At 40.6% G+C, this 27,245-nt stretch overlaps 1 protein-coding gene and 1 long non-coding RNA gene across 3 annotated transcripts in view; both read left to right on the plus strand.

Moving 5' to 3' along the window:
• Positions 1-27,245, plus strand: part of LOC121264541 (E3 ubiquitin-protein ligase RFWD3) — a 44,794-nt gene that overhangs the window by 14,886 nt on the left and 2,663 nt on the right. For both annotated transcript variants that reach the window (XM_041167780.1, XM_041167781.1), the window contains 3 exons: positions 18,548-18,610; positions 18,684-18,877; positions 20,730-21,224. In XM_041167780.1, coding sequence (XP_041023714.1) covers positions 18,548-18,610; positions 18,684-18,877; positions 20,730-21,219 — 747 coding nt within the window. In that variant the 3' untranslated portion in view covers positions 21,220-21,224. The remainder of the gene's footprint in view (positions 1-18,547; positions 18,611-18,683; positions 18,878-20,729; positions 21,225-27,245) is intronic.
• Positions 8,057-11,417, plus strand: LOC121264542. Its single transcript, XR_005940515.1, has 4 exons — positions 8,057-8,599; positions 8,737-9,202; positions 9,487-11,146; positions 11,367-11,417. It is a non-coding gene; the product is annotated as an uncharacterized LOC121264542 (long non-coding RNA).

Below are 27,245 nucleotides of genomic sequence, written 5' to 3' on the forward strand. Positions count from 1 at the left end.
ATTTCCTGATCTCTTCAGGGTTGCAAATGATACAGATGTTTTAGTGGCGGATGTCATGGTGTTAGTAGGGGAACAAATCCAATGGAATATCAATTTCAGTTGGGCGGCAAATGATTGGGAAGTGGACAACTTTGCAGCCTTTTTTAGACTTTTGTACTCTCTCAAACCGAATAACCAGCATGCCAACTCATTGTGGTGGATACCTTAAGGTGGTGTGTTCTTAGTTTGCTCGTTCTATAAATCCCTTTCACATGAGCTCCCTATTTAGTTTCCTTGGAAAAGAATTTGGAGACATAAGGCACCTCTCAAAGCTACATTTTTGTGTGGATAACTTCCTTAGGTAAGATCCTCACAATGGATAATTTGAGAAAACGAAGGGTGATCATCGCAGATTGGTATTGCATGTGTAAGAATGGGGCTGAATCTGCAGACCATCTTCTACTACACTGTGAAGTAGCTCGAGGGTTATGGAATGAGGTATTTAGTAGACTAGACTTGGGTTGGGTAATGCCCGAGACAGTAGTGGCGGTTTTGGCTACCTAGACAGATCTAAGAGGAAATCAACAGATCAAGACTGTATGAAAGATGATTCCTATATGCATCATGTGGTGCGAATGATAGGAGCGCAACGAACGGATGTTCAAGGACAAAGAGAGATCGATGGAGGAACTTATTGCTTTCTTTTTTAGAACCCTTTGTACTTGGGCCTCTTTCGTTAATTTTAATGGACAAGACTTCCATGATTTCCTTGTATCTAATGTCCCTACTTAGTTAGGGCATTCTTTGTACCGTACATGGCTTTGCATATTCTTTTATTAATACACTTTGATTACTTATAAAAAAAAAGAATTGTATCTCTTCATATTTCCAAGTTAGGGTGAACAAGATTATATATGTGTTGAGATTATAATCCTGTGGTTGGTAGATTGTGGTTACTTCTATGTAGGATGCACATTATATTCTATATGGAAATGGATATGCAATGCATGGTGGCGAGTTCCCTTGTAAATTTATTTCCTTGTGGGTGATGAAGATCTATTATGCAATATCTCTATTATGTTTCACATGAATATCTTGTAGTTGATCACCATTATCCTTTTTCAACATCCCCTTTAGCGCTCCCCCTGCCAAAAAACAAAGAGAATGAAAGTATCTAGTTCATCAGCTCACATGTTCATCAGAGAAAATTGCTTCATTCAAATTTGTAGATATCTATGTTGGAACTAGCAATTTTTTTGGATGAAAAGGGAGATATGTAGCCTTCGTCCAGAGAGAGTCGAAACCCTAGCCTTCATCCTTCTGCTGCCGTCCTTCTCTCGCTGTCGGCCTTTCTGAACCCTAGCCTACATCCCCATCTCTTCTTCATCAGTGAGAACACCCGTGACAACGCCATCACTCACCCACCCATTCTAGTCCGACGAGTGACGCTGCACAGCCGGCACAGACAAGATTGTCGGCCCCCGGCATCTTCACCGTGGGTCGTTTGGCATTGGTCAGCCCTCTGGCGACGTGGTTTCTTTGCTTAGATCCGACTCTGAGATCTGTGTTCTGTCATCGGCAATCCCTCTGGCGTCTGATCTGTGTTTCTAGCACCTCCACTGCCACTAACAAGACCGGTAACTCTAGTAAGGGCCTTTCGACGCTGGTACAATCTTCGACGATCGAGTTTTTGAATAGTTTCTCAGTTTTCGCCGCTCAAATCTGGTTTTTTCCGAGGTCTCATTCCAACAATGGGGTTTGTTCCGATGACCTTTCACCGGAGTCGTCTAGCCTTCTTGATTGTTTCTACAACTTTGGGATAATCATGGGCATTCTTAAACACCTTTTAATAGAATCAAAGGTGTTTATATTGTCTATGGAGGGTGGAAATTATTGTTGTATCACAGAAAGGGGAAGAAAGGTAACCAAGGAGATGGTGCTCGGTCATGCCAGTGCTTGTTGGCGGGCTAGTACAGTGGAAGAGTGTCTTTTATCAAAGGGAAGGAAAGACTTCTTCAAGACATATAGGGATGGAATCAAAGCTTTGTTTGCTCATAGGAGGTTGAATGCTTATGGGCATTTTTTGGAACTGACTGACTATGGTGGTGGTAGGGGGGTCGTGGTCTCATAGCGATCTCGGAAGGAGTGGAAGGAAAGGGTTGGAAGAGCTTTTCTATGGAGTTAAAAACAAAGTTTGGCTAAGAAGGCTCTAGTCCTTGCACCATGAATGGACAAAGAGGTAGAGAAGGGGAAGGATATTATGAGGCAGTCCAAGTCGTACACAGAGGTGGCGGTGGGTGGTGCAGGGAAGAGGGCGGCAGCGCATGGAATTGTGAGTCATCCTTTGGTGGTTGACAAAAAACACAAAAAAGGAGGCATGACAGTGGAACTTTCGGTGGGATTTAGTTTGAAGAGGGAAGGGGCAAGACGCGAATTACCTGAAATGGATAGCTATCTAGGAGAAAACGAGTTGTAGAGGTATCTGCATAGTCTTAAAAAGGAGGTAACGGGCGTGAAGGTGGATTTGAAATTGTTTAGAAAGGAGATTAAGTCTTGGATTTCTAAGATAATCAAAGGTTTGGTCTTGGGCTTAGACCAACGTATGTGGCCCCCAAAAATAGGAAAAAGGAAGTCTGGTGGGTGTGATAGTTTGAGCCAAACAAAGGGAAGGCCAAACTTGGGTTGGGCCGCATAAGCCCATTTCGCCTCCCAAACCCGAAATGGAGGCCGAAGCTCCACGGGCCCGTGTTTGAGAAGGGGCTCCACTTCTGGACCAGTTTCACGATCCAACGGAAGTCTTGGGCTTATGGACCGGCTTCCGTTACACCAGCTAGAGGAGACCCTTATCTCGGCGCCAGTAACCTTCGTCATCAATCTTGGAGACCCCCACGCTGGCATTCCTTCGACGGTGACAACAACTCCTACGTAGAAATGCACGCAAGCTTCTACTGAACACTTGGGGGAGGCTTTTGACTTGTCCCTAGTCATAATGGCGGAGAAGGCAACAAGTTGGGTGTCTGAGAACTCCACGACAAGAGCAGTCTATGGAAGGCTTGGAGCAAAGGTGGGAAGACACAGATTACAACGATGGGACCCTTGGCTTTGGTTTTGTCATGTGATCATGGTGTATTTGTTAGGGACCTTGGTCTAGTCTCTAAACACTGTTGTCCTCGCCTTGGTTCTCCTTGTGATGACCGATTGCCTTAGCCCTCTTGCTTGGTCTTTGATCAATAATGACAATGATTCCTTAGTTTAATGGAGGTTTGGTGTTTAGTGATGGTTTGGTGTATGATGATTATGAAAATGGTGAACTAAGTGATGATCTCGGGCTTGAGATAGGAGGCACGGCTAAGATGGGAGCTCTTAGGGTTGGCGCCACTTGTGTTGTGTTTTAGGATTTAGATGATGAGTGAGGCTAGGGTTTTGATGGAAGAAGGGTTCCTAAATTATTGGAGGTAATCTAGGAGATGATGGATTCGGTTATGGTCAAAGGATATTGATTGATTGGATGAGTGAGAGAATATAGGAGAGTTCCTAGAATTTAGGATCTCAATATGGCAAGTATGACCGGTTGGCAAAGAATGGGAATAATCGGGTATGAGAAGGAAATAAGGATTCCTAAAGTTTAGGAATCCTAATAGGCAAATAGGGTTTTCGGCTATAGTCGAAGGAATTGGAATAAGGGTGTTTTAGGGTTATAGCCGAATATGGTAAGTGTGGAATGCACTATGGTGGGCGTATGGTGTGTTTGGGGAGATGGAATGTATGCAAGAAAATATGGATGAACAAGATAGAAAATATATGAACACTCAAGAACTTTGAATGAACACAGTGATAAACAAATCAATTTCAATTCACGAATTACACAAAGTTGAAAGGAAACCTCATATATTGGATAAAATGAATAACACCTATTCACAAATCGCAAGGTGATGATTCTTTCCTTGGGATTCACGAATTTCACCCAAGTATCCCAAGTGCATAAGTACCGAAAATATGATCTCAAAAACAATGTAGTCGTCCTCTAGGGAAATTTTCAAAAGATGTAAACTAAATGATTAAGGGTCTTATTTATAGAGATTATAAAGTGAAAACCCCCAATAGGTCTCTTGAAATATAATTAAATAAAATAAATAAAGATAATAAAATAACATGGTCTTGCATGGCCAATGTGGCCCGTGACATGCAATGGCCCATGGATGGCCTAGTGTCCATCATGGCCCACGGTTGGGCTGGTCTGGCTCATGTCTGATGGTGGGCATGACATGGTGGTCTGCGTGGCCTGCTGAGGGGCATGACATGGTGCCATGTGTTGGCCTGCTGGTGGGCATGGCGTGGTGCCATGCTGCAAGGCATGGGCTGTTGCCATGCGCTGGATGACATGCTTGGTGGGCATGCCATTAACTTTGCCTGCAAGGCATGGGCTGGAGCCGTGTGCTGGATGGTATGCCTGCTGAGGCATGCCACTAACCTCGCTGGCATGCTTCTGTGGGCGCTGAGGCCTGTAAAGTGGCATGCCTACTAGACGCTGGGGGCTGTCAAAGGCATGTCAGGGCTGGTGCTGTGGCATGCCTGTTGGGCACTGGGGGCTATCAAGGGCATGTTAGTGTTGGTGTCGTGGCATGCCTGTTGGGCTGCCTTGGGTGTGTCAGTGAGGCTGTCTTGGCATGTTAGCGACAGTGTCAAGGGCTTGCCTCGCCATGTCATTGGGCATGTCAGGGGGTTGTGATAGGAACCCATGTCTTGTGGCCCATGGTCAAGCCACTAGCCAAGTCAAGACGAGGTTGGACAGTCCCAAAACAGGCCAACGGGCATGCCATGGGGCCTGCCTTGACATGCCCAGGGTGCCCAAGGAGGTTGGTGACCAAACCAGCCCATTCAGCATGGCCAGCGCGCACAGCACGCGCAGCCTAGCGCGCCCAGCACGCATGCCGCGTGCGCGTGCAGCGCGCAGCACGCCAAGCGCGCGCACGCCTCGCCCGCGCCCAGAGCGCACGTCAGCGCCCGCGCGCGCACGTCTCGCCCGTACCCCGCGCATACGCCTCGCCCGCGCACGCGCCCCAGCACTCCCCGCGCGCACGCCCACCGCCCGCGCGCCCCAGCACGCCCAGCGCCCCAGCACCCAGCGCCTAGACCAGCCCAGGGCCCTGTCAGCCAGCCTAGCCCACCCATGGGCTCACGCATGCCATGGGTCAACTTGGCCTATGCCAACTATGTTAATTGTTATTATTAATTTTTATTTAATTATTTATTTTCCAAGGGACCTATTGGGGGTTTCCAACTTGTTATCCTTATAAATAGGACCCTTAGTCTTTGCATTCACATCTTTTGGCAAATTCTCTAGTGTGTAGACTTTTTGTTCTTGAGATCATATTTCGGTGCTAGAGCACTTGGGTTTTTTGGGTGCAATTCGTGAATCCCAAAGAGAGGATCACACCTTGCAATTTGTGAATAGGTGTGGTTCATTCCATCTATCTTGTTCTTGCAACTTGGTGCAATTCGTGAATCCAAGTTGTGTTCATCTATTTATGAGGTTTATTTCAATTATTGTGCAATCCGTGAATCAATAGTTGAAGTATTATCTTGTTCATCCATTATCTATCATTGTCCATATATGTTCTTCATCTTGTTCATATATTTTATTGCATATCAAAATATCCTTAAATCATAAAAAGAGTCTTCATATTCTTTGTTGAGTCCATTCATTCATAGTGTTCATCCATTGTTCATTGGTGTCATCCATTCAATCCAAACCAAACACAAATTTCGACCACCTTAGTGTTTGTCATCCTTTCCATAAGTTTGTCAAACCTTCCATAAATTCTTCCCTCCATCAAACTTGCCCTAGCCGAAACACACTCCCAATTTGAATTCAAATTCAAATTTCGGCAATCACTTGCCTTATTTGAATTTGCCCTAGCCACCCATTCCACTTGCCAAACTTGTGTTCCTATAATTTAGGAACCCTAGTTGACCCAAACACTTCACCATCCTTGTCTAAATCCTTTCCAAATTGAGTTCCTAGATTCTAGGAACAACTTCCTAAAATCACTCTCTATCCTTGTTCGGCCAACCTTAGCCGACCACGTCCATACCCCAACTCCAAAACCCTAAACACAAACCCTAGCCAAGTCTATCATCTAATCCATTGACCTAGCCATCCATCAAGAGTCCTTTTTGGCAACTTCCTTAATTCAAAGAAAGTTGACTCAATCCCATCCAATTCCCTAATTCTAGGAACTTCCCTAGAATCACTCCATCCCTCCAATCACTCATCCAATTCCATAATTCTAGGAACTTCCCTAGAATCACTCCATCCCTCCAATCACTCATCCAATCCCTAAAATCTCTCAAGGCTCCCTAAGGTGATTCCTTCCTTTTAGGAGACTTGACTTCATCCAATTCAAATTCAAATTCAAATTATCCTCATCACTCAAAGATTCCTTCCATCTTTCTAACTTACCTTATCCATTCCTAAGACAACCAAACCCTAGCATCCTCCTAAGCTCAAACCCTAAGCCATCTCTTGCTAATCTCGAAATCCATCTTAGCCACCTCACAAAATCCTAGCTACACTACACCATACTTAACCAAAACACCATCCAAGTGGCCCAAACATCAAGGGCAACCCTTAGGCCATTCCCATTGCATCACACACCCAAAATCCTAAGCCAATCTTCCTCATAGTCCACGGCAACCCTAGTTGCTTCCAACCCAAACCCTAACCTCATTTCATCCATTCAACCCTAGCCTCCATCATCTCGGCACTTCACTCAAGAACAAGTCTAGCCACCCACATTGATTTGTCTTAGCCTAAACACTTAGCCTACCCAAATACATCATCATTCCATCACCCAAACACCACCATTTTGTGAAAGGCCAAGCAAGTTGGCAAGGTCACTCGGTCGTCAACTTCACCAAGGCAAACTAGTGGACCTCAGTGTTAGGGACAAGACCGGGGTCCCTAACAGGTTGTCTTGGCATGTCAATGACAGTGTTAAGGAGCTGTCTTACCATATCAAGGACAGTGTCGAGGCGTGACCCGAGACCACTTTTCTATGGGTTCTAACAGTAACACCGAAGAGGGTCAATCGAAGTTGCACATACAAGGTCGCCAGAGGTGATGGGATTGGCTGCCAACCCAGAATCTCCAATAGAGAGTACCAATGGAATTGTTGAGGAGGCACATGATTTGAACAAGGGTTTATCGTTGGAGCCGTTTGGAACTATGCCGAGCACTATGTCGGGGGAAGACGTTGTCCCTTTGGTATCTCTTCTTCCATTAAACAATATAGATGGATCATCTTCGGACTGGGTTTGGCAAAAGGTTAATGAGATTCAGCATATTATGGGAAAATCTCACATGGAGGATGTGAAGACCAGTTTAATGCTCTAATCATTGCGATTGAGGCGAGCCACTCGCGTGATACCAAATCTTAAAGCAGGGAGTTGAAGTGTCTTTTGTTACGGAGATAATTTAGGGATTTGATTTGTCATATTTTAGGAATGTTTTCCTTGATATCTAGATTGTATGTAGCAGATAATTAGGTTGTAAATAAGTTTGAAATACTTACCTTGTATAGCATTTAGGCATTGGAAATCTGGCATTATCATGTAAACCTCTTCTATATAATGAAAGGAAACCCTATGGAAAGGGCATTCAGACCAATTTGACATGGTACAATAGCCCCTACTCCGATTATCGTTTCTCTGTGGTCTTAATCTTTGAGAGTTTCTGAGTTGCGGCAATAGGAATTTTTTTTTCCTTCTTTGTTCTTGCATGTTGGTGAGGTTCTGAGATTGTGGTGTTCCCTGAGTGTTTTCTCGCACGTCTGTGGGGTTTTGACTTGTGAGCTCATCACCTTGGTGGTTGTCGGCGTTCTTTGGGAGTTGCAAGTGCTATCTCTGTGACAGTCGGCACTTTTTGTGGTGGTTGACAACGTCTGTGGGTGGCTGTGAGGTGGTCGACCGTTTTGTGGGTGGCTTAGTGGTGGTCGGCAGTTTCTGTGGTGGTCGGCAGCTTTGAGTCCTCCTGGCGTGTCTGACGACGACACCTTCTCGTGGGCAAGTATCTGTCGTAAGTCTTGCCGTGCTATTTGTGTTTGTTGCTGTATCTCTCGTGGGCTTCCTCTTGGAGTATCTCTTAGTTCTGAGGTAGGTATCTCTCGTGGGTTTTATTTTTTGGGCTTTCTCTGTTTGGGCTTGCCGATTATTCTGCTGTTTCTTGCCGTGACTATCTGAAATTTTCTGGTTGGACTTATTGCTATTTTTAAGTGGTTTTCATCATGTCTCTTGACAATACTATTGTTCGATTTACTGGCAAAAATTTTCTTACGTGGGCATTTCAATTTAAAATGTTCTTGAAAGGAAAAGAATTATCAAATCATCTTGATAGTTCTGTTCGAGTTCCCCACTGATGAAAAGGAATTTGCCCAATGGGAGGTTTAGGATGCTAAGGTGATTTTTTGGCTATTGGAAACGATTGAGCCCCATCTTGTCACCAATCTTCGGTGTTTTACTACGGCTCAAGCTATGTGGGATTGCCTGCATCGTATTTATCATCAAGACTATAGCGCTCGGAAATTCCAATTGGAGTTGGAAATTAGCAATTACACTCAAGGTAATTTGACTATTGGGCAATTTTATTTTGGTTTTATTAACCTTTGGAGCGAGTATTCTGCTATTGCTCATGCTAAGGTTCCTACCGCGGCACTTGCCGCTCTTCAAGTGGTTCATGCTAAGAGTCAATGCGATCAGTTTTTGATGAAGCTTCGACCTGAATTTGAGCCTGTCCGAGCCAGTTTATTGAACCGTAATCTGGTTCCGTCCTTGGATATTTGCTTGGGAGATTTATTGCGTGAAGAACAATGGTTATCCACTCAGATGGGTATGACTTCTGAGAAGGTATTTTCTGAGGCTGTGAATGTAGCCTATGCAGCATAAGGGAGAGGGAGGAACAAGTTGCAGTGTTTCAGTTGCAAGGAGTTTGGTCATATTGCTCGCAATTGTCCGAAGAAAGTTTGTAACTACTGTAAGAAAGAGGGTCATATCATCAAAGACTGTCGGGTGCGGCCTCAGAATCGCCAATCCCAAGCCTTTCACGATGCTGTTCAGTCCTCATCTTCTTTTGCGCCCCCCATTGTAAACTTTGATTCATCCGTTCTCACACCTGCTATGGTCCAACAGATGATTGTGTCTGCTTTTACGGCTTTAGGTCTGCAAGGTACAGATCCTAATTCCACTTCTTCTTGGATTGTTGATTCGGGTGCCTCTAATCATATGACTGGTAGTACGACGGGTCTCCATGGTGTTTGCAAGTATGGAGGCACGCAAACTGTTAAGATTGCTGATGGCAGTACACTTCCTATTACTGCTGTTGGTACTTTGGGCTCTTCATTTCGAAATGTTTTTGTCTCTCCTGGATTATCTACCAATTTGATTTCTGTTGGACAATTGGTGGATAATAACTGTGATGTTTATTTCTCTGGTGGTGGTTGTCTTGTGCAGGATTAGGTGTCGGGGATGGTGCTCGCGAAGGGGCCTAAAATGGAACGTCTATTTCCTTTACAGTTTTCTATTCCTAATGTTGTTTCCTTTGCGTGTACGGCTACTGCCAATAATAATGAAGTCTGGCATAAGAAATTAGGTCATCCTAATTCTGTTGTCTTGACTCATCTTTTGAAACATGATTTTTTGGGCAATAAAGATTCATTTTCTTCTTCTCCTGTATCTTTTGATTATGCTACTTGTCGTCTTGGTAAATGTAAAACTTTACCCTTTCCTGTGCATGGTAGTCGTGCTTCTAATTGTTTTGAGATTGTACATACTGATGTTTGGGGTGTCAGTCCTATTATTTCTCATGGTCAGTATCGTTATTTTGTGACGTTTATCGATAATTATAGTCGATTTACTTGGATCTATTTTCTTTGTTCTAAAGCTGACTTGTTTTCTATTTTTCAAAAATTTGTTGCGCTTGTCGAGACACAGTTCAGTACTTGTATCAAAATCTTACGCTCTGACTCAGGGGGAAATACATGTCTCATTCCTTTCAGACTTATCTTCAGCAAAAAGGGATTATTTTCCAGCATTTTTGTCCTTATACCTCTCAACAAAATGGAGTCGCTGAGCGTAAGAATCGTCATCTCTTAGATGTCGTTCGTACCTTGTTGATTGATTCTTCTGTACCTTCTAAGTTCTGGGTAGAAGCTTTATCTACTGCTGTTTATTTGATCAATCGTCTGCCTACTGCCACTCTAAATTATGATTTTCCCTATTTTCGATTATTTGGCATATCTCCCGAGTATCAATCCTTTCATACTTTTGGGTGTGTTTGTTTTGTTCATCTGCCACCTGTTGATCGTCACAAGCTTGCTGCCCAGTCTGTCACGTGTGCTTTTATGGGATATAGCCCTACTCAAAAAGGATTTGTTTGTTATGATGCTCATGCAAACAAATTCCGGATCTCCCGGAATGTGATTTTTTTTGAAAATCAATATTTTTTTCAGTCTCAGGTTATTTCTGATCCTCCTATTACTCTTCTACCTGCTTTTGATGATGTGCCTTCTTCTATTGAGCGATTTAAACTAGGTGTAGTGTATCATAGACGTCCTCCTTCAACACCTCTTCCATACAGTGATCCGTCATCTGATTTTGCGGTTCCTATACCTCGCCCTCTACCCAGGTTACACATCCACCAGATAGATATGGTTTTTCTCATACCTCGTTTACTGCCACTCTCGACACTGTTTCTGTTCCTCATGCTTATACTCATGTAGCCACCCAAGCATGTTGGCAGCAGGCCATGCAAGAAGAAATCCAAGCTCTTCAAGACAATCACACTTGGGATCTTGTGACTTGTCCCTCTGGTGTGAAACCTATTGGTTGTAAATGGGTGTACTCAGTCAAGTTTCGATCTGATGGCTCACTGGATAGATATAAGGCCTGTCTCGTGGCTCTTGGGAATCGGCAGGAGTATGGTATTGATTATGAAGAGACATTTGCACCTGTTGCCAAAATGATAATTGTACGGACTATCTTGGCACTTGCTGCGTCGCAGGTTTGATCTCTTCGGCAGATGGACGTGAAGAATGCTTTTCTACGTGGGGATTTGAAGGAAGAAATCTATATGTCTCCACCTCCCGGCATGTTTGCTACACCTTCTTCAGAGGTTTGTCGGCTACGCTGATCTTTGTAGGACTAAAACAGGCTCCGCGTGCATGGTTTGATAAATTTCGCTCTACTCTGCTTGCTTTTCACTTTACTCAGAGTCAATTTGATTCCTCTCTGTTTCTTCGCAAGACTTCTGCAGGAATTGTATTGCTTCTAGTATATGTTGACGACGCGTGATTATTGGCTCTGATACTAAGTTAATTAAGCAATTACAACAGCATCTCAAGGCCTCTTTTCACATGAAAGATCTCGGTCCCCTGCAGTACTTTTTTGGCCTTGAGATGCAGATTACTTCGACTGGTACATTGTTACACCAGCACAAATACATGCAGGAAGTGATTTGATTGGCTGGTCTCCAATCGGGTAAATATGTTCTTACTCCCTTGGAGGTAAATCTTAAGCTTCGTCAGGAGGACGACGAGCTTCTATCAGATCCATCCTTATATCGGCAACTCGTTGGGAGTTTGAACTACTTGACGATTACTCGTCGTGACATTTCTTTTGCTCTGCAGCAGATCAGTCAATTTATGCAAGCCCCCTGACACCTTCACTTAGCCGCTGTCCACCGCATTATCTGATATCTGAAGGGTACCTCTACACGCGGGTTGTTCTTTCCTAAGGAATCTTCCTTACGGTTGGTGGGGTATAGTGATGCTGATTGGGCCGGATGTGCTGATACTCGTCTCTCTGTTACTGACTGGTGCATTTTTTAGGCAATGCACTCATTTCTTGGAAGAGTAAGAAGCAAGACAGAGTTTCCAAGTCTTCCACTGAGTTTGAGTATCGAGCTATGTCTTCCGCATGCTCTGAGATCACATGGCTTCGTGGGTTATTGGGTGAACTTGGTTTTCCACAGCTTCATTCCACTCCTTTTCATGCTGATAATACCAGTGCTATTCAGATTGCCGCTAATCCTGTCTTCCATGAGTGTACGAAACATATCGAAGTCGATTGTCATTCCATACGTGAATCCTTTGATAGACATGTGATTACTCTTCCTCACATTTCTACCAAACATCAAACTGCAGACATATTCATTAAAGCTCTTTCTCGGCATCGACATCAGTTCTTGGTTGACAAATTCATGCTTCTTGATCCACCAGCATCAATTTGAGGGGGGATGTTATGGAGATAATTTAAGGATTTGATTTGTCATATTTTAGGCATGTTTTCCTTGATATCTAGATTGTATATAACAGATAATTAGGTTGTAAATAAGTTGGAAATACTTACCTTGTATAGCATTTAGGCGCTGGAAATCTGGCATTATCTATGTAAACCTCTTTTATATAATGAAAGGAAATCCTATGGAAAGGGTATTCAGACCAATTTGACATCTTTTTTGTGCAATCAACTATGACGCTAAGGGCGGTAGTTCAAGTCGAGGGCATAGAGGTTAGAGCGTCTTTCGCATAGAGGGTATTTCGGGTGGAGGTTGGGCTATGAGCAACATTGGGTTGGAGTTGGGGAGGTGTGATTTATTCTAACTCGGGCTTATTGTATTTTGAGTAGTTTTTTCGTAGGTTTTTTGGGGCAGTAGGAGCTCTCTAGTATGTGTTAGGGATTTTCTTGTATACATATAGTGAACTTGGTTACTCTTATTGATTTTATATATATATATATAATACTTGTAAAAAAAAAAGATATATGTAACGCCGCAATAGAAGGCCCAAACCACATGACTTATACTCCAAAAGGATCAGTCAATGATACAATTGGGGCCTCATTAGAACCTTATAAAGAGCAAGAGCTTCTCCTTCCCAAGCAATGTGGGATCCCATACACCACCTACCCTTATTCATATCATATGGGGTATCACAATCTACCCTTCTTAAATTCCCGAGGTCCTCGTTGGGCCTGTCCATTGTAGGTGGCACGGCTCAAGTCCCATATTTTTGGGTGGGATAGACTCTGATACCATTTGTAATGCCACAATGGAAGACCCAAATCACATGACCTATACTCCAAAGGACCTATCAATGATATAATTGGAGCCTCATTAGAACCTTATAAAGAGCAAGAACTTCTCGTTCCCAAGCAATGTGGGATCCCATAGACCACCTACCCTTATCCATATCATATGGGGTATCACAATATCTTTGTTATTTATGAGCATTTCAATTGGTAGATACACAATCTATACCCAGGAGTGTGTGGAGGGTCTAAAGAAAAAGTAGGTCATCTACATTCGAAGTGGGTTCTATGTCGGGTATTGGTGTGGAGACGACCGAAACGGACTGCCCCTCACCAAAGGTGACTTGGAAATCGCTGACGAGTTGTGCAGTCAATGCTCTTTTCGTTGAATTGACGGCACCCACAATAGAATCTGATGTATTGCCAAGTTTTGGGGGAGTTTCCGCTAACCCCAAAATTCAAATGGCAACCATGGTTCCACCACCCACGTCGGAGGTAACTGGTGTACCTCTTCAGACATCTTGTGGGTCGACACATAACTTTAGCCAAGGTGGTGACAACATCAATAGCGCTGTGGAGGAGATGCGAGTTTTAGGAATTGGTGTGGAGGAAGGAACGGGGTTGTCATTGGTGCCTTGCGAGGGGCAATTTTTAGGGCCTGGTCCATAGTTTGGAGCTGAGACTGTAGAAGATGTTGTTCCCCTGATATCTCTCCCACTGATTAACAATATAGCTGATTCATCATTAGATTGGGTTTTGGACAAGGTAAATGAGATACAACAGTGTGAGGATTACATGGAAGGATTGGAGGACCAATTCACAACATTACTCACTGCAATAGAGGTGGGTCATGTACTTGGCACAAAATCAAGATCTAAGAAGAGCATAGAGTTAAAAGGTCTTACTTGAGCAATCAACTATGACAATAAGGGAGTTAGTTCAAGTTGAGGGAGGACTAGAGGGAAGACAAAACCAATTGTATATTTTTAGTAGGCCTATTCGGAGTTTTCAAGTATTGAGGAGTGTGTTGGAGAATTTAGAGTGGCTTGGTGTAAGGGCAAAATCTGGTTTGGTGGGATAGCAATTGGTGCACTGGTGGTGGTTTGGGGTAGGCGCGTCTTTGGGTTTAGGCTAGGGCTTTGTTAGGTTCATCTTCCTAGATGGGTTTATCCTTCTATTTTTTGCACCCCAACTAGATGTTTTCTCTTGTATACATCCAGTGTACTTGGTTACGCCTATTGGCATCAATAAATTTTTAGTTATAAAATAAAAAAAAAAAAACTCTAAGTCCATATTTCTTCAATTTGAAACTACATGGGATTACCTTTAGGGGGCATCATTTCATTTAAGGCCAAAACAATCTGAGATGACATCGTTGAGAAAATGGAATGGCGTTTAGCAGGGTTGAAACCACTCTATTAATCACAAGGAGGCAGATTAAATTTGATCAAATGCAGTTTATCTAACTAAAGGAAGCAGTGGATTGTTGTGATAGACTAGTGCTGTATGTGCCTGAGTGGGAAACTGTGGATCACTTGTTTTTTTTGATAAGTAATCGAACTATGGTTCACTTGTTATTACATTGTGAGGTAGCTAGAACATGATGGGATGAATACATAGACCAGCTGAAGATGGAAGAGTGAACGTTGGGGGTAATAGATATCTTATACCACCATCGATCTATCGATAGAGCGGAATGACCAGAAAAAGAAGTGAAGTCAGAAAGCCTGAACCCACTTTCTCCTGGGCAACAACACCCAAACCATAATAAATGCAGGCAAGCCTCTGGCCTTTGGGCACGTTGGAACCGCATGAGTTCAATGCGCTGGAGCATGATCCGCCAGGTTAGGTGCTAATTAGAGTGGGTCTAGCGTGGGTCATGCTTAGAAGTGGACTTCTTAACTTGAGGTTAGTGCTCATGAGTTTTTTGTATCGAATGTAAATTCTAGTTAGGCATTTTTCTTATATAAATCTTGTATACTTTGACTATGCCTATTGTTCTATTAATAAAATTCATAATTACTTGTATAAAAAAAACTTTATCCAACTTGCCTACTTATTATCTGCTCTATACTAGTTGGAGTGGCAAATCAGATTGAGAAGCTGCAGAGAGATCTGTTATGGGGGGACTTGTGTAGGAGTCTGAATATCATCTAGTCGAGCTTGCCAAAGATTGGTACTCCAGTCTCGGGTGGGGGGTTGGTGTTAGAAATTTATTGGTTTTCAATCATGCTATGCTTGGAAAATGGCTTTAGTGTTTTGCCACTGAGAGGGAAGCATTATGGTGATCAATGGTGGACATTAAGTTTGGTTGTACATTGTTTTTTTTGGGGGGGGGGGGGGACTCCAATGAAGTAAATGGGGCTAATGGGGTTTGTGATTGCAAATATACCAGGAAAAAAATAGTAACTATTTTAATAGATTCGAGGTAGGCAACGGGGGCTAGGATCAGATTGTGGTGATAGGCCTTCGAAGGCTATTTTCTTCTTGTTCAGGATTGCTTGTGGCAAGGTTACCTTGGTGGCTAACGCTTGACAAAGCTGTAATGGCTCTAGATAATGGAATTTTACCTTTACCTGATTAACACGTGATTGGGAATTGGAGTCTTGTTTGACATTCATCAATCTCTTGCATTCTCCCAGGATGGGAGATGGGAGGTGGGGGAGTGGATAAGATACGTTGGATTCCTTCCAAAACAAAGAAGTTTGAGGTCAGATCTTTCTACCATACTTTATGCCCTGCATGTACTACCTTTCCTTTGAAAGGAGTTTGTAGGAACAAAGCTCTATTGCAGGTGGCGTTCTTTGTTTGGACGACTGCATTAGGGAGAATCTTTACTATGCACGATCTGGGAAGGATGGGAATATTAGGGTTGGTGTTGCATGTGCGAGAAGAGCAGGGAAACAGTTGACCATTTGTTGCTGCATCGCAAGCTAGCTAGATCAGTTTGGGCCTTGGTATTCAAGCTTTTTGGCATTACTTGGGATCATACCTTAAAGAGTTGCAGAATGGTTAGCTGTTTGGAGAATTCAAAATGTGGGCAGCTGCAGTGTGGAAGCTTGGAGAAAGTCTCTTTAATATCTGATGTGGCACTTATGGAGGGAACAAAATGTTTGACATCTCAAAGATTGCAAGAAGACTATGGAAGAGCTGATTTCTCTAGTTCTTTAGCATGATGTGTGACTGGATGTAGCTCAAAGTCTCTCTGGCTTCCCTTATTTATTTTCCATCTCTCCTAAAGGGTGGATTATCTTGTATACACTTGATGTATTTGGGTTGTGCCACCATGCGCTCATAATAAAATGTTGTGAACCCAGCAGTTAGATCCAGAACTAATTTTGATTTGACAAGTAATTAGGTGCTTTGAAATATTTGGACACATTGAATTGCATGCCATGACCTTATTGTTTACAGAGTCTAGGAGTCAGGATTAAAAGTTGGGTCTGGTCAGGTAAATCTGGTAAAGCTGGATCAAAGTTTTTTAGGCAAGAAGTGAAAAAAGACCTGAGATGGATTTAAAAACAATTAGTGCAATCAGTTTAGCAAGTTCTAAGAAAACTGGAAACTGCCCCTTCACCATATTCAGTAGCGCCTTTGTAAAACCAAAACCGAGGCTTGGGTTATGTTCCTTAAATGGGCCAAAAAAAGCCTACGATGTTGGTCCTTACATTTTGAGAGCATGAAACCTGGGCAATTGAGCTATTTCATTTCAGTATGTATTACTAATATTTTGAAATACAATTAATAACTTTAGTTAACAGTCATCACCTTTGAGGCTAGAATGGGGATTATAGCATGAAAGTTTTAACTTGAGTTTAACTTAGTCCAAGTTTGGCGTGGCTTCTCTAATCGAAATCTTATTCTCCATTTTAGATTGTAATACTGCGCCCGGGGGGGGGGGGGTTGATGTCAATGCCACATTTGGGCCTGCACTCCAAAGAACTAGTCAAAGGTATAATTGGAGCCCATTGAAATCATTATAAAGAGCAATAACTTCTCCCTCCCTAGCAATATGAGATCTCATTCACCAGCTATACTCAATACGGGGTACACATCTTCCCCTTACTTTCCTGACTTTCCTTGTTGGGCCATTCCATCATAGATGGTATGGTTCAAGTCCCACACTTTTGGTTGAGATCGACTCTGATACCATTTGAAATCCCTAAGGGAGACTTGTAACATCCACTTCCCGTAGGCTAAAGATGTCATGTGTTTTCATAAATATAGCCAGACTAGTACCATTTGGGTGCTTAGTGGCGGGCTGAGGACTACGGTGGTGACTATTCGACCTCCTCTGTGCCATGAAGAGGAGGATGGGTGAAGATCAAGCATGGCTTACCGGAATAGTGCAAGGAGGAGAGAAACTTTTGGCCGGTTGTTTCTGGGTGAGTTCTAGTGATTACCGGTGAGATGGGCTTGGCTAGAAGGTGCTTCGGGGTGGTTTGGTTATGAGTAAGGGTCTGTTGTGAGCGTGGGTTGTTGTGTTTTGCAGAGTTCGCCGGGGAAGAAGAGATATATATAGATGGGAGAATTGGTTGGACGAGCGTGAGCAAAAATCTCGGTCATGATCAATTGTCAATTGTTTACATTGTAATTTGGTGAAACCGGTTGGCCGACTAATTTTATTTTTGATAATACGGTAGTTGTGGGTTTGATTAAATGTGTAAAATTGACTTGGTCAGTGGGTTGGGATGCTAGGAAACAAAAGAGTTCCGTATGAAAATGAGTAGTACATTTCAAGGGAACTCAGTTAGATCAATGGATAAGAGTTTGAAATTTGAAAACATATTTAACATAGAACTGGGAGTAACTGAAATTATGCAAGGGACTTCTATGAGTGAATGATTCTAAAATGAGAAAACTTCTAATGGCTGATATTAAATTCTAAAATGAGTCTAACTCGTCCAATAATTACCTTTGGGCTTTTAGAGAATTTCTTAAGCCAATTACTAGTTAAATAGGGCTCAATTGGTCCATAAAATATTAAATGGGCTTAAATCCAAATCACTCATTAAACCTAATCTAGGCCCAATAAGATTATCCATATTGCATCTCTAATAACATTGGATCGGGTGGTTACAAGACCCAAGCCGCATTTAATGTCCTACTCCAAAAGGACTATAAAGATTAAAATTTTCTCCCTTCCAAGTAACATGGGATCCTATTCACCACCTATACTCACTCAGTATGGGTTATCACATAGATTATGCCAGCTCAGCACTAGTCGGGGTGTCTCATTCAAGTGCTTAAAAGGTACAGTTTGTAGTTCTAGGTTTAATATTTGATAAGCAGTTTGTAGTGCTATGTTGATGATGCGAGGTTTGGTTTTTAATCTAGTTCTTTTTCGTAGCTGGTTGAATGTGTCAATTAATGATCTTTATGTAACACCATTTTCTCTTTGTTACTTTCTCTACACATGCCTAAACATGTGTACTTCTGGCTTTCTATATTTTCATTAACTAAACAGAAGAATATGTACTTCCAGGCTGCTGCTTGGTCATGTTCATGGGATCTCCAGAACTCAAATTATATATATGCTGGACTGCAGGTATGACTAGTGTGTTTTTTTTATCTTGTGGACCTTTGTTTTTTATTCTGATCTGTTACTTCCTTTATTGTAGAATGGCTCCCTTTTGGTGTTTGACGTGCGCCAAACTGTTCGGCCTGTTAATTCCCTGAAGGGGCTGACAAGCAATCCTGTGCATACCATTCACTCACTTTTACACAGTTCAACTCTTCTGCCTGGTGTTAGATCTGTCCTATCTGCTTCGTCAATTGGCCTGTGTCACTGGAACTTTGGTGGTGCCGAAGAAGGGTACGTTGTAATCATTGTATGCATGTAGCTTTGAGCTTTCTCATCTTTCTAGCTCAGTTATATAGTCATGCGGATAAACTGATATTCATTGAATTTATTGAATATTTCACATTTCACCTTTGTTTAGTTCAAACTGATTACTCATGATGCAATCCGGAACTATTTTTTCTCCCCATGTTTTCTGAAAGTAGTCTGTTGTCACGCTTCTAATGACTTTCTGTGTTTTAAATGTGTAGAGATCCAAGAATGATTGTTTCTTAATTATCATTTTGTTCTTTCTTTCATCTGTATTTAATTCTTCAATGCACTTGAGAATTTTGTTCTTCCCTGTTTTTCTGTATGCATTCTGTTGTGTCATACTTCTAATGACTTTTAGTGTCTTAAAGGTGTTGAGATCCAATAATGGTTTCTTCATTACCCTTTTGGCTTTTTTCATCTATATTTAGGAAGCTCTTTCATCCACCCTTAAATTTCTTTAAATTCCCTAGGTAGGAGTGGCTATAATTCTAAATGAATCTATTATAATATCGATCACCAATAGCTCTGATTACCTTTTGAATTCCTAGGTTTAAAGTCTTTTTATCAATGAAATATCTAGAGCCCCCAACTGCACAGTAAAGGCCACTTAGAGGGCCTCAAACAATCTAAAAGCTTTTATGAGACAATATTGGAGAAGGTAGTGATGATTGAAGTTCTATTTAGTTTGAAACTTAAATGTTCTGTCTTGCTTATATCTCCCACCTATAAATTGAGCATATAAATAGTTTAGTTTGAAATTCTTTAGATTTAAGTGTAGATGCGATGAAGTTTATTGTAGGTTGTATTTTGCATATTAGTGCTTGTGTTCAAATTCAACTAGATCCTGGAAAAATATGGGTGTTTATATTGTCATTATATTTCTATTCATGCAGTTAATGTTTCTTCGAATTCCAAAATATCTTTCAGTGTTTCCATGTTTGTTGGTTCACATGGGCACTTTGTCTTTGGTTTCATGCTGTCGTTCAACCTTGTGAGTGGCAGTCAGACTTTCAACATACATAATGTATTCTTCTTACATTAATACAATAATAATTTTTTTCTTTTATTTTTAAGTGCTTTTATTTATCAATTTAGATTTCTTTTCTTAGTTCCAGGTTATTTATTATTCATTTTTGAAATATTTAATTGTTTGTTTGATCAGAACTCACTGAGCAACTTTGAACCTTGATTAAATGCATCCAAAACCCGGCATCCATAAATATTTAATTTATGGTCATCACCACCTCTGGCATTTTTTTTAATTCATCTATGGTCGAGTGCCTTTGCAATAAAAAATGGGTAATGATACCTTTACTTTACTACTGCTCTACTATCCAGTTATTTTTTTTCCGTTTGCTATTTGAATCTCGATTAAAAATTCCAGAACATGACTTTGTTGCATAATCTAGAAGAAAATAAATTCAATCAACTAACGAATCATCTAATTTAATTAAAAATATATTCAATTTTATAAAAATTGACTCAGAGCAAAAGAATGTCAATTTTTATAAAATTCAATTTATTTTTAATTAAATTAGATGATTCGTTAGTTGATTGAATTTATTTTCTTCTATATTATGCAAGAAGGTTATGTTGTGAGATTTTTAATCCAAATTCAAAGAGCAAAAAAAAAAATAAATAAATAAAAAAAAATAATAATAATTGAGTAGTAAAATAGTAGTAAAGGAGGTGTAAGTGTTTCATTCCATTATACTTACAGTCTTCCCCTTAACTAATCCTAATATTAGTCTATTATTTTGCTTCTTTAGGGCTGATGAAGGCCATATATTATTATATAGCCTGTTCTAACATTTTTCTTTTGATTTCTGTATAGGCCATTTTTGGTTCCTCAAACAGACAATCAAGGAGTTTGTATATCCCTTGCTTATTCTCCCAGCAGTGATGACATTGTTGCTTCGTATCGTCCCAAAGTTGAGATGTCAAATATGGCTTTTACTCAACCTGCACTAACTCCTTCCCAAGTTATTGGTCAAGGAATACAAGGCTCCCACATTTTCTATAACCGAGTGGGAAGCAACTGCTTTCAAAAGTTGGGTTCTGCATCTGCCAATGTAAATGACATTCGACTACCAAAAAGATCTGCGATTATAGACGTGGAAAGCCAAAACCGGTTGTTTGCATCTGGTGATGAAGTAACGTGCGAGTTGATCTTGCAAGAGTTGCCATCTTTTGCAGTTTTTCAGCATCTTAAAATACAAAAGCAGCATATTTGTGATGTGAAATACACACATGCCCTGGGTCAAGGTCTACTCAGTTGTTTAGACGAGGATAGATTGCAAATTTTCTGTATGAAGCTCTCATGAGAAAGGTAATCTCGTTTATGAAATTGTTTGTCTGACTTAAGTTTGATTAAACATCTAGAATATTTGTGTTCTTTGACTAGGGTCAGTCGATCCTAACAGAAGTTTTCTATTTGAATGTCCTTTCATCTTCCAAACCTGGCGCTTCTCACCGGTGATGATCCTTAATCTTTCTTTGTTCCCTTGATTCGTTACCTTCTTTCTCCTTTAGTTTTTTTCATTAGTTAATGAAGATGGATCGTAGTTTTTGGATTGAAGCTAAGAGGTTCGTGATTAGTAGGAAAGGTGAAAACTCTTTCTGTATTACTGAGAGGAGTAGGAAGTTGTCTAAGTCCCTTCATCTCAGTGGAGGTATGGCTGTTTGGATGGCAAAGGTGATGGAGGATTGTCTGAGGTTATCAGGCAATAAGGAATCTTTTCAGACAAAAGCCGAGGGTAATAGAGTTTTTATGGTTCAAAAGTGTCAAAATGTATTTGGGAGGTTTGTGAAGCTGGTTGAGTTTGGCACTGGTTTGGGAAATGGAATTATTGTGATTCCAAAAGGGAGGAAAGGTGATGGATGGGCAGGTTCTGTAAGAATAATTATAGAGATGGTTGATTATAGAAACTCTGGTCTAGTTCCCGAAAACAACGTTGTTTCTTTGAATGGTGGTGGTGAAAAGGATACCAGAGGTAAGAAGGCGATTTTGTAGACATCTTGAAAAGGTGTTAATCTATATCGTGAAGCATCTTACCTGTTGGCGTTAATGAATCTTGGGTAGGAGGTTTCTTGTCCTCAACAGATTTATGGCAATGGTAATTTCAGGAAGGATGAGTTGGTGCTGGATGGTAGCATAAGGAATATGTTTTGTGGAGGAAGCAGTTTCATGGAAGGAAGATTGGCTGGCCTTTAGAGTTGCTGCAAAAAGTTGGAGAAGTCGAAGGGACACTGTGGCATGTAAGGGCAGAATTAATTGGTTGGAAGGAGAGGTTGGAGTCATCGTTGAAGAAGGTAGATGAAGGTTTGGGTGTGTTTATGGGCTTGGGCGTATCTATAGTGGATAAGGTAGAGGGAAAAGGGATGGTGGAATTGAGGAGTGGGCCTAAGTGTCTTAAAAATAATAAAGTTGATGGGATGAAGTGGGCTGGATCGAGGCCCAGTAATCAGGCCTGGGCAATGGAGGGCTAAGCCCCTATGTGAGAAACGGGGCTCCAAAAGTCTTGAGTGGACTGGAGGCCCAACCCAAGGGCTCGGTAGCTCCGATAGGTCCTTTTGACTTCTGACAAGGTCGTCGGCGCCAAGTGAGTCTTCGAGAGGCTCTCCAACGGTGGCTTATCCAACGATGAAACTCCTTTTACACGGATATGAGAATCGGCAAACTGAGGAGGCTTAGAACAAACCCTCGATGGCTCAGATGGTTGCATGTTCATCACAGAAAGAGAGGATGGTGGTTGTTGAATCCTCTGGGGGTTCTCAGGTGGCGAGTTTAACTCCAGCGAAGGGGGGTTTGTTGATTTCCACTAAGGCCGAGGTCTTGAGAGGAGATTCTTATGTCAGTGTTGGGAAATTCTCATCTGAGCAGTTACCGACACCTATGGAGTTATGTTTTGAAGGTTCTGAGTAGGTGTTAGAGGGGGTGGAAGTGGAGGATGTAACGTGAGATGTGGAACTGAGAGGTAATGTCTATTTAGGAGTGTGTTTCTAGGGTCCCTTGCACCTAGATGTATAATTTAGAGTTGCAAATGGTTCTTGGTGGGGAGGAGGATGCTGAGGCTAGTGAGTTAGGGGAGCTGAGGGTAGGGGTGAAAATAAACCGAATCAAACCGATGGGTTAAATCCAGTAACGGTTTTATTTTTCTCAAAACTGGTTGAAACCGGTCTGGTTCCAGTTTTTCTTTTTCTGACATTGGACTGAGCTGGACTGGCTCATATATATATTTATATTTTTTAATTTTTATAATATATAAAATATTTTTTATATTATATATAATTTTTATATATAATTTATATATAAAATAATTTTATATTATATGCTAAATTGCTAATTAATATAATATTAAAATTTAAAATCCTATTATTCATGTATAATCATAATATAACATAAAATTAATCTTATAAATTTTAATATTTTTTTTTGATAAGTAAACAATCTTAATATCTTATAAATCTTAATATAACATTTGATATAACATTATCATTAAAAACTTTAATTTTATGACATAAAATTGATGTAACATAAAATTTTAATCTTAAGCATGAACATTTGATCATATGTTATTAATATAAACTATATATATATTAAGGATAAATACATTTTTATGCTATATATTCTTTTTGATAAATACATTGCTATACATTTGATCATATACACTCATATAAAAAGTGTATGTAACCATCTTATTATCACTAAAATATATGTAACCAAGCATATTATCACTAAAATATATAATAAAAAATCCCAAGGGGTTGGCCCAAGTGGTGAAGGCCTTGGTCTTGGAGTATCACTCTCTTCAAGATCCAATGTTTAACACCTCATGGGTGCAAACAATCTTTTGGGGCCACACCCCTGGTGAAAGGCCAACGATTTAACCAGTTCTGTGTAGGAAAACTTCCGAGGGTGCAATGCACGGGACCGGGGATTACTCTGCAGAGGTGGGTCCGAAGGGCCCTGCCTTGGAGAGGTTCTCCGACATAAAAAAAAAATATAATCAAATATAACATATTATCACTAGCATATTATCACTAACATACATAATCAAATACTATATCATTATATGATATTAATTTATATATATATATATACTAATACTAATTCTATTAGTAATCCACTATATATAAATAACTATATAAATCACTATAGTATTAGTAGTTATACTAATACTATATATAATGGGCTATAATGTGCGTGGATTACTAATAATATATATTAGTATTAATGCTAATATTAGTAAGTATACTAATATATATTATAATTAATACTAAGTATACTATTAGTAATTCACTATATATAAATAATTATATATTATCACTATATATAATTATTAGTAATACTATAGACTATATATACTATAATATATAGTCTATAGTATTAGTATAACTACTAATACTATTATCACTATATATTATAATATACTATAATATATCACTATATTATTATACATTATAATATATATACCGGAAAAACCGGACTAAATCGGTAAAACCGGATATACCGGTTTAGGGGTGAACCGGTGCAGTATCAGTTCTTCAAATCTTGTTCAGTAAAATATGTCTAAAACCAAACTGAACTGAACCCGTTACACGCCTAGCTGAGGGAAGTCTGATGATGAATTGGACCTTGATCCGTTGAATTCTTTCCATCCTAAAATTGATTGGCCCAATAATTCATCTGATTGGGTGTTGAGGAAAGTGGATGAAATTAAGGAATGTGCGGGTATCTTGTGTTGGTTTTGAGGAACAATTTAGAGCACTTTTAATAGCTATTGAGGCTGGTAAACCTTTTTTGGCTAGATCCGCCTCAAAAAAGTATGGAATTGAAGAGATTATCGTGTTCTATAAATTATACTACAAAGGGAGGAAGTGCCTTTAGAGATGAAGGCAAGGAGAGGGTTGGTTATAGTCATCAATGAAACCAATGATCATCTATTGGAATGTGGGGGCTGAACGACTATAGAAAACATCTTTGGGTAAAGAATTTGATTCGAAAATGGAGGGCTGATGTTTTTTGTTTCCAAGAAACCAAGCTGAAATTGGTTAATCAAACAATTGTCAACAGTTTATGGTGCTGTCAATGTGTGGGATGGGTTGAATTAGTTTCGAAAGGGGCTTTGGGTGGTATTGTTGTTATGTGGGATAGGAGGGTAGTGTATATGGTAGATTATTATGTGGGAGAATTTATGATGGCTTGTTGTGACACCCCATATGATAAGGATAAAGGTAGGTGGTGTATGAGATCCCACATTGCTTGGGAAGGAGACGTTCTTGCTCTTTATAAGGTTCTAATAGGGCTCCAATTATATCATTGACTAGTCATTTTGGAGTATAGGCCATATGGTTTTGGTCTTCCATTAGGGCGTGTAGATCCCATACACCACCTACCCTTATCATATGGGGTGTCACAATCTCCCCCTTGACATCCTCGTCGGGCCAATCTATCGTAGGTGGCACGGCTTAAGTCCCACATTTCTGGTTGGGTTAGACTCTTAATACTATTTGTAACACCCCAATAGAAGACCCAAACCACATGACCTATATTCTAAAAGGACTAGTCAATGATATAATTGGAGCCTCATTAAAACCTTATAAAGAGCAAGAAGTTCTTCTTCCCTATACACCATCTACTCTTATCCTTATCATATCTCTGTCACACTTGTTGATTCAAGAGTATGGATGATGGAGTTGAATGGGCTTTTGCGGGGGCATATTGTCCTAATGTGGATATTAGTAGGAGAATTTTATGGGATGAAATGGCGGGTGTTAGCTGCCATTGGGATGTTCCTTGGTGTTTTGGAGGGGATTTAAACATTACTCAGTTTCCTAGCGTGCGAGTGGGGGATAATTATTTCTCTAATGCCATGAATGCTTTTTTAGATCTGATTTTTGAGCTTGATTTGATTGATTTACCGATGGTTGGTGGGGATTTTACGTGATCCAATGGAAGGGCATGGTCTAGGCTAGATAGATTTCTGGTTTCAGCTTCTTGGGAAGTTAGTTTTCCTGATTTGAGCTAGAAAAGGTTACCGAGAATGTGTTCTGACCATTATCCTATTATGTTGAAGTGTGGGGGCATTATCAGAGGGCATAGGTATTTTAAATTTGAAAATATGTGGTTGGAGGATGAGGATTTTGTGGATAGGGTAAGGCTGTGGTGGTCTTTGTACTCTTTTTCTGGTACCCCGAGCTTTGTACTGGCTGGTAAACTTAAAGCATCAAAATCAGATCTGAAGAAATGGAATGTGGAGGTGTTTGGGAATGCAGAAAATAAAAGGAAACTTTTGATGCAGCAGCTGCAGAGTTTGGAGGAAAGGGAGTTGTTGCGGGACATTTCAGGTGAGGAATTGGAGAGAAAAAAGCGGTGGTGGATGAATTAGAGAAGATCTCTTTAATGGAGGAAATCTCTTGGAGGCAAAAATCCCTGGTCCTTTGGCTGGAGGAAAGTGATAAGTGTATGGCAAACTTTCATTGAAGAAATAATGCTATTGAGGCTCTTTATGATGGTGAAAACATCGTTTCAGATTAAGAGGTCATTAAGGACCACACCGTGAATTTTTATGAGAAGTTGTTTAGGGAAGAATACTTGTGGAGACCAAAGCTTGATGGATTGTTCTTTTGACTCCATTGACCAGGTAAGTGCAGAATGGTTAGAAAGAGCTTTTGAAGAGGATGAAGTTCTTGATGTGGTTAGAGGAATGGCAAGGGATAAGGCTCCGGGGCGAGATGGTTTCTCAATGGCTTTCTTTCAAGTTTGTTGGGACATAGTGAGGGATGATATTATGAAGGTTTTTCTTGAGTTTTATACATTTATGAAATTGAGAAAAGTTTCAATGCTACATTTATCGCACTTATTCCCAGAAAGGTAAATGGGGTCTACAAGATCATCTCTAAGGTGCTAGCTAATCATACGAGTATGATGTTGGGAAAAATTATCTCGAAATCTCAAAATGCCTTTGTAAGGGAGAGACAAATTTTTTATTCGGTTTTAATTGCTAATGAATTTGTGGATAGCAGAATTAAATTAAATGAATCTGAAATTTCGATAAAATTGGACATGGAAAAGGCATATGACTAGGTGAGTTGGGATTTCTTCTTGTACTTGGGAGATATGGTTTTGGGGAGAAATGGTGTATGTGGATTAAGTACTGCATTTTGACATTGAGATTTTCCATATTGGTGAATGGTACCCCGGTTGAGTTTTTTATAGTTCACGTGGTTTGAGGCAAGGAGATCCGCTATCTCCTTTTCTTTTTGTTCTTGTCATGGTTGCGTTGAGTAGAATGATTGAAGTGGCGGTAGAAGGAAGGTTCTTGTTGGGTTGAGGTGGGTAATGAGG

This window comes from Juglans microcarpa x Juglans regia, chromosome 5D (genome assembly GCF_004785595.1).
Source record: "Juglans microcarpa x Juglans regia isolate MS1-56 chromosome 5D, Jm3101_v1.0, whole genome shotgun sequence".
In the NCBI taxonomy this organism is placed as follows: Eukaryota; Viridiplantae; Streptophyta; class Magnoliopsida; order Fagales; family Juglandaceae; genus Juglans; species Juglans microcarpa x Juglans regia.